This window comes from Brassica napus, chromosome C7, assembly GCF_020379485.1.
Source record: "Brassica napus cultivar Da-Ae chromosome C7, Da-Ae, whole genome shotgun sequence".
Lineage (NCBI taxonomy): Eukaryota > Viridiplantae > Streptophyta > Magnoliopsida > Brassicales > Brassicaceae > Brassica > Brassica napus.
In genome coordinates, this window is record NC_063450.1 from 52,821,529 (window position 1) to 52,830,005 (window position 8,477).

An 8,477-nucleotide genomic window follows, 5' to 3' on the forward strand; every position below is an offset into this window, starting at 1 on the left:
TACTGTGGCTCATCTCAAATGTACAAACCCATTGGTGAGAAAAAAGAAAGACATCGATTTATATATTGAGAAGGGGAGAAGACGAAGAAAGCTTGGAGTCCGGAGATGATGTTGTTACTCAATACTCACTTTTAATTGGGCAGCAATATCTAGCAGTCCAATATCTAGCAAAAAAAAGTGGAATGTGGAAGATAGAAAGTTTTGTAACAGACTGGTTTTGATTTTTGCAAGCGACAAGAAATATAGCGGAGAGTTTAAATAATTGGTAACATGGCTCTCTGTAAGTGTTAAACCAGAAGAGTGGGATAGACAAACAGATTTGGCGTCCCTGTAGATATTAGGGCTATGGAAGTATTACGATTGGGCCGAATATCTGGAAGGGCTGGGATGCTTTCGTGGCCTAATAGCTTGAGTATTAAGAAATGACCGTGATGACGTGGTGGTTTAATTGGTTGAGAATATTTTGTCCTATGTGGACAGCTTTAGCAACCTCTAAATTAATTCTTTTTATATAGTAGTGATGTTGTTACATATTTCAATTATGGTCCTTTTCTGTATTTGTACGTACTAATCTCGGATATCACCATTCTGCTAGGCAAAAATAGACCAGAGCCGTATATAGATGTATTACATGCATGTTAATTCTATTTCTTTCTTTCTTTTGTTGCCTTCACATCATGATAGTTACAGTCCACTCATACTTTAGGATTCCCAAGTAAACTTTACGTATATATTTAGATAAACAATTAACAACAAAGAATCTTTAAAATTTGACAAGTTTTGACTAAAATATCTTTCGTTCGTGAAATAACATTGTAACGTATAAAATAACGTGCTTAGATCACATCCCCTTCTTTTATTATTATTGAGCACATCAGACGTTAATATGATCACTAGTATGATATTTTCTATTTATCGCCAGTCGTCACATTAATACCATGAAAACATATAGAATGTTAATTAATTTCAAAACAACATAGACTATATAATGCTGGAGAAAGTATTAACCTTGTTGGGAAGCCCACACTGTGATTCCATGAAAGGCGAACTAGAGTGCTCAACTACGCTTGTTAGAGCTAACCGTAAGTTGATCTTCTTTGCAACTGCTACATCAGCTTTTAAGACTAGGAGTCGGCTGCTAAATATGTTCGTTGTTGCACATGCAATGAGTTGTTTGACAAAGTCAGACGAAGACACAAAAGAATATGAAAAGGGGAAAACTGATGTGTCATTATGATTAGGGTTGATAAACATGAAAATAAGAAAAATATATTATGAAGAAAGGATTTTTGACCAAAAAAAATAATATATATATATATATATATATATTATGAAGAAAGGATTAAATTGGAGATATCAAGATAAAAATAACAAATCTTATTGAACAAACAAGGGAGTGCTATTTAAGAAGGCAAGTAACAAGACGTGAAAGTTGGCCACCAAAATGAGACTTTTGTGAGGTTGAATGGAGATATTGGAAGTTGAATAAGTTAGAAATTTTGGCTGTAAAATTAAAGTTGGATAGATTAGAAATTAATTACGATTCACAAAGTGTAAAATCAACTAATTATAATTATGATTAAGCAAATAGGTATTTTGTATAAATGATTTTAATTAAGAAAACCAATATTGAATTTTTTTAATGTTCTTTTGTGCTTAATGTGTTTTGTGTTCTTAGTATATATGTATCATCCCAAACATTACTGGTTTGTCCATCAAGAAAATTAAGGATGAAAGCAAAAGTATCTCTTTTAGTGTTTTTTTTTAAGTTGATGGAAATTAGCTATGTCGTTGAGAAGACTTCTAAAATAATAACTAGCAGACTACTTGACATCGAGATGGCTACCTGGCTAAAAATACAAGCAACGGGACCACAAAATGAGTTATTATTTTCATCATTTACACTGTATTATTATTATTTGTTTAGCAAAACAGTGTTGGAATATTTGATTGTTTCACGTGACATGGAAGGAAATTGACGACGACACACACACGAAGGTGAAAAGGAGTCTTCCTTCAAAAGACCTGAATGCAACATGTGAGGTAGAAGATGTAGGATTCTTCCAATCAAAGAATGAACCATATTAAATTAATCAATTCCTACAAACCGGTTGGACCAACTGAACCGGCCTTATATCGTTTGTTTCGACATGATTATTAATTAAATTAAATTAAAAGATGTTAAACAAGGTAAAGGTGCACTAGTAGTAATACAAGACATCCTACACTTTGCTACTACAAAACAAAGATGTTTATTTGTTTTTCCGCCGTTAGGCCGCGGCGTAAATGTAGGGATTATACTATAGTTTTTTATTTATTTAATTTTAATTAAATGGCTTAATCTATTTTGATAAGTCCCCAGCTAAGTTGCTTGAATGCATGATTAGATTGCGCTTCTAATTTTTTTTGTATTCCTTTACAAAAATTAATTAGTTCAGTCCCTCTCTTATCGATTTGGGGATTCTAGGGTTTCTTGTTCGATTTTGATTTTATGGATGTGTGGATGGTGTAAGTGTGAGAAAGGTTCGTGATGTTAAAGAGGCACTGCTCCAAGGCCATTCTCCACAGAATCATCCCACGATCCCTAATGTCTGCTTCTTCCGATCCATTTCTTCTCCGATCAATCGGGAACCGATTGGGTGGAGATTTCGTTCACAGGCTCGATCCCGTTAGATTTTACAACGACAGAACTGGCTTGTTCAAGGTTTACAAAGGCGGAAAGCACAATGGGTTAGCCTCAAGAAGCTGTTTTGATTCTTCTCACAAGAAGGCTGATCAAAAGGCTCGAGCTTTACATCTGTTGCATCGCCGGCGGCTTCTACATGGATTGGAATCTGAACGCGGCGGAACCACCGACATAGCGAATGGCCGTGGTCTGCCTAGTAACACGACGAGGCTTCAAGGGAATGATAAGATTGTTGTGGCTGTTGACGTAGATGAGGGTATGTTCCCTTCTCTTCTTTAGGTGATGATGCTTACAGCTTTTTAAGAGTTATTAAACTGTTGAATTGGTTTTATAAAAGCTTAGGGGGTGAATGAGTAATGTAATCATTAGCTGACTAGTATATAAATTGTTCTGGATAGTGTGTGTAGTAGAATCTCGAAATATGTGTACTGATTCGAATGTGCCTAACTATATTAATGGATCATACGGGGAACTACGTTTAACTATTGTCTTAAACTGATATCTTTAAATATTTTCATTGGATGTGTGTTGAATTATGATTTGTTTGCGGATATCTCTTGCTTTCCTACACTGAACACCATATTTTGTCTCTCTAAAATTCAGCCATTCTTTTAAGCTTTGCTTCATCTTATGGTCTTTTTGTGTACGCAGTTCTTGGAAACTTTGTCTCGGCCCTAAACAGGTTCATTGCGGATCGCTATTTGTCAAACCATACAGTCTCAGAATACCATGTCTACGAGTTCTTCAAGGTATGATGTGAGAGTTTCTTTTTGAGCTTTCCATAAGTCTTACACCTTGTTGTTCAACATGAAGGAATACCCTCTTGCTTTTGCATTGCTTTGTTTTCTAGTTTATGACCTATAGTAAGATGAATGGGTGATATATTGAGTTAGCTTGGAATAACCTTTTTTGAAGTTCACATACGAGATGGATTGCTATCTTTGGCTTATGATAAGAATAGGAGTTCTCTGCTTCACTTATAAAGCACAGTGCACTTTGTATAAAACCGCACCTCATTTTCAGAAATTTGGAATGGATAAAGAGGTTTCCTTAGACGTTTGCTCCAATTTTCTGTTGTCAAGTTATCGCTAAAGCATATAAAACTCAGGAGCCCGCCTTTTACTGTACAGATAAAACGTTGCTGGCTTCCCACCACGGATATTTTGTCTATGATATGCCCTTAAACTTGTGTCTTAATTTGTCTCGCAGATATGGAACTGCTCTCGGAATGAAGGTATTATCTTCGGCCTTCTTTCAGCCATATGCATTAATTAAGAGACTAGCTGATGATTTGCTGTGTAGACTTTTTGTATGCCAGCAATTTTGGTGGATAGATTGGGGACCTAATAATGTTCTTTTCCTGCAGCTGACATACGTGTTCATGAATTCTTTAAGACATCATATTTCAAGAAAGGGATCCATCCTCTTCCAGGCGCCCATAAGACTCTTCACAAGCTCTCAAGATATTGCGAGCTTTCAGTTGTGACGTACGTAACCTTCTCTGTTGAACGTTTGACCAGTTACTTAAAAAAAACGATAAATGTGTTTTTATATCACTGAATAGGTCCCGGCAGAATGCGATAAAGGATCACACACTTGAGTGGCTCGACATGCATTTTCCAGGACTGTTTAAACAGATTCATTTCGGAAACCATTTTGCTCTTCATGGAGAGTCTAAACCCAAGTCTGAAATCTGCAGGTGCATAAACAGAATCAATTCATGAATATATTTGCAGACTAAAACATAAACACTTTATATCTTTCATGTGATTTGATGGGCTAATTTAACTGCAGATCATTTGGAGCAGAGGTGTTGATTGACGACAACCCGAGATATGCAGAGGAATGCGCTAACATAGGAATGAAGGTTCTCCTCTTTGACTATGAAAACTCATACCCTTGGTCTAAAACTGAGTCTGTGGATAGACATCCTTTGGTTACTAGAGTTCATAACTGGGAAGAAGTGGAGCAGCATATTCTCTCATTGGTAGTATCAAAGTGTTGAAACATTTTTGCATTTTGCCAGTGCTAAACTATAGTATTGATGCTTTCAAGTGACATTATTATTGTACAAACATGAAAGAAGCAAAACAAGATGGAATTAGGTAAAACTGTAATCTTTTAGCACTAAATTAAATGTTTTATTTTCTAAATTTAATGTTTAATCATGTTATTCAACTTTTTATTTTGATGTAAATATATAAAGTGATGTATAGTTTTAAATTTTTTAAAATCTCATTTATTTTAAAATTCAATTCACAATAGGAGCATAAACAAACAAGTACGTTTATGTTTTTACTAACTAGTATCAAAACAACACTCTTTCACTTATTTGTCTCCTCCTTTGCATGAAGAAGCATCTCTAGAGACATTAGCAGAACCACCAAAACAACACTCTTTCACTTATTCGTCTCCTCCTTTGTTTCTCCCCCTGGAGATATGTAGTCTTCTTCATCTGGATTAACTAACAGAGTTGGCGATGTTATCTTGTACATCTCTGCTTTTTGAAGTGTAGAAAGTTTTAAAACATAATTTAGTGAAGAAGCCTAATAATCACTTTAGATAATGTACGTGAAAGAATGGTGAAAGTAAAGCATACTCTGGATCAGACTTCATAATACGTGGAATATGCTCATACAAAGGTGTCAACTCTCCTCTGTGGCTTATGCAAGCCCTCTTCAGATGTCCCGGTAGATCTGCAACTTCAGTCATCGAAGCCAAACTACCGACAAATTCGGAAAGAATGTCTCCAAAATGCTGGGATGCCTTTTACCATGGCACAAGCACTCAAAATCAAATACAAAGTTTTTAAACTGTAGCATCAGTCCCTAATATTACTAACACTTTCTTACCTCTTTAGCAAACTCTGTGGGTAGAATGTCGATGGCCATGCGTAGTACACCATCACCATCCATGTCATTGTAGTATGATTTTTTTATAGGATTAAACCTAAAGACATTTATCAGTTCAACAAGTTTCATTCCATAGTTAAAAGTAAAAGTCTATAAAGATTAGATACTTTCAAGGTTTAGATTTACCTAAAGAAAGGGGAGTCAATTGAAGTAGCTCGGTTAACAAACTCAACAGAGCCACCGATGTCACAAGTTATATCACATATTCCCACTAGCGGACATCCTTTTTCTGCTCAATCTTGAACCTGTTTGGTGCTTAGAAGACGTGGAAACTTCTTCTCCCAGTACATACAGTTTACTGCACAGAGAGTCAGAGTTAAGTACGCGCTGGAACTATTGAATTTTCAGGGCCTGAGATTTTAGGGGCCATAGACAATTTAGTAAATGTTTTAATAAAAATATTTTTTAACAAATTTGAGTTTTTTTAAAATAAATTTAGGGGTCTATGTCAAGTGATTTTTTTTTAATTTGGGAATTACAGGCGAATGTTTATCTATGTCAAGTAAACTCATCAACTCTTGAGGCAAAATAGAGATCAGGATCTACCAAGAACTGATGTATAAGGGGCGATCTTGTCGTGAAAAACTGGATTGTAGTGTTCCGGGTGTGCATAATAGTCAGCCTGAAGATAAATAAATGAAGATTTAATAGTAGTGTAACAAAAGTCACAGGCGTGGAGCTAAGTTGTTAAGTAAGTGTTACTTTGTCAAAGGACTTTGATGGATCTTGGTGTTCAACCATGTCTTGGCTGGTAATAATACAACCATATACTTGATGTACTCGCTTTGTTGATTTTCCAGTTTGGCCCATTCCTTTGTCCTATGCATAAATACACACTTCATAAACCAAAACTTGTAACCTTTAATGCCCTGAAAATGAGTAAAAAGCAAAGCTACACTTACTTTTACAAATAGTTCAGGAAGGTTGCTTGGTTCAACAAAAGTGTGCGGAAGAAGCTTGAAGATTTCTTGCGCCCCAAGAGAAACTGCAAAATGAGAAAATTATAAATGAAACATCCTTAGGCTGAGAACTGAAGGAGAGGATCAAAGAAGTTTACCATTGCCTGTACCGGTGAAAACAAAAACAAGAGGGCAGATTCCTGATGGCAGTCCCTGACTTGAAATCTCTTCACCAACAGAAATCACAGCAGCTTTTGCTGCAGCCAATGAGGAATACATATAGGATGAACCTAGCGACAGGAAAGGAGTTGAGTATCCTTGACTTAGATATCCTGCATCGAAAATTAAATTCATCAACACCTAAGAAAGTAAGCTTATTAATGATTTAAAAAGAACATGTTAGAATAGCAGCAAGAGCAGCTTTTTTTTTTTTTTTTTTTTTTTGTTTAACCAGGTGTTGACCTTGCGGCCCACCACCTAAGTCCGGCGCCAGCCTTTGTCTGTACCTTTTTACGGGCCCTGGACACGCCTCCCCCTCCACGCGAGTCGAACAGCCGACCTCTCCTTCCCAAGGAGGTAGTACCACTGGACTACGAGGTCATGGGTAAGAGCAGCTTACTCTGTCCCAATCCATGTAGGAAGTCAACAAGACCAGCTCTGCCTGCAAATTTACCAAATGCCAATAATCTTTTCCCATGATCTCCTACAATGAGCTCATAATCATACAAAGTCACTCTCTCAGACAATATCTGCATTTTCGAAATATATACAGATTTCAACATTCCCAGATATTCTCTTGAAAGGGACTAAAAATTTTCTTTTAAAAGGCATGAATGAAAACTTTTCTTACTTTATCCAACAAAGGCATTTTTTTTGTTTCTGTGCCCTATGAATGTGTGAAAAGAAAGCATATGCTCTCTCGGGAAGTATCATTTCTAGCTGCAACACAACAATACACACTATACTCTAAAACTCATAAACAAAAAAATGTTATAACCGATGCATGAGATAGTGCCGAAACAGACAATTAAACAAGAAAGTAAACGACACAAGGATTTAAGTTCACCAATTTAGCCAAGTGTCCACGGGTAAAGAGAGATCTCCTGCTAATTAGTGCTAGCGTGTCATACAAGACTCAAGAATTTAGTATATTCTTTTTTGAAAAAATGCAAGTTTCCTATATACCTTGGGTTGTTTGATACAGAGTATAAGCCCACAATCAGACAAATCATCAGAGATTTCACATCCGACATCTGCGTACAAGGCATCGTGATAGATACGCTTCGCAGATGGCTGAACCACAATGCGTGAAACGCCTGTTCTGTCTTGTAAAAGACGAGAGCAATGTGAAGGCGTCAACGGCGTTCTTCGTTCCCATTTGTTCACTGATTCAGCTAGTATTCCCACAACCCTATTCCCCAGCTTCTTCTTCTTCATCTCCTCGTCAACACTTGGATTCAAAGTTTAAGAGTTTATAATTTCTGCACAAGAATAACAAAGCCCTATCTCACACTCCCTGACAAACACAAACTTATTAGTTTATAAGATCATTTGCGAGAAGTAAAGTTCTGCAAGAAGAAATGAAAACGTACCTGATGATATGATCATTCGATGCTTGTGAACTGTTTTTTTTTTAAGATGGAATCTTTTCGATGTGTAGTAAGAACTATGTTTCTTTACGTCCTTTTATAAGCTAAACTAGATCTTGATATGTGCATGCATCCGTATTTTTCATATATATCAAAATATTAATGTTTTTTTTTTGGAACACCAAAATATTAATGTTTATATTCCAGAAATTTATGATTAAATATTTTAATATTATTCTCTAACTTCATAGATGTTATCCATATCATTTGACAAGCAAAATCTAAAACTCTAAATAGTAGAATAAACGTATTGAGAGGTGTGAATGTGAAAAAATGAAATTGATAAGATATTTTTATTTTTATATTTGAGATAGAAATGAATATTTTTTTC

General features: G+C 35.8%; 1 protein-coding gene and 1 pseudogene across 1 annotated transcript; one reads left to right on the forward strand and one right to left on the reverse strand.

The window, feature by feature from the left end:
• The first annotated feature begins 2,284 nt into the window (after nt 1–2,284).
• On the forward strand, nt 2,285–4,839 carry BNAC07G44100D. The gene is made up of 6 exons (XM_013847912.3): nt 2,285–2,942; nt 3,338–3,435; nt 3,896–3,920; nt 4,053–4,173; nt 4,251–4,385; nt 4,481–4,839. The coding sequence occupies exons 1-6, from the start codon at nt 2,531–2,533 to the stop codon at nt 4,689–4,691; spliced, it is 1,002 nt and encodes a 333-aa protein (XP_013703366.1). The 5' UTR covers nt 2,285–2,530; the 3' UTR covers nt 4,692–4,839.
• A 58-nt stretch (nt 4,840–4,897) lies between these two features.
• LOC106409318 lies at nt 4,898–7,961 on the reverse strand (annotated as a pseudogene).
• Nucleotides 7,962–8,477: the final 516 nt, after the last annotated feature.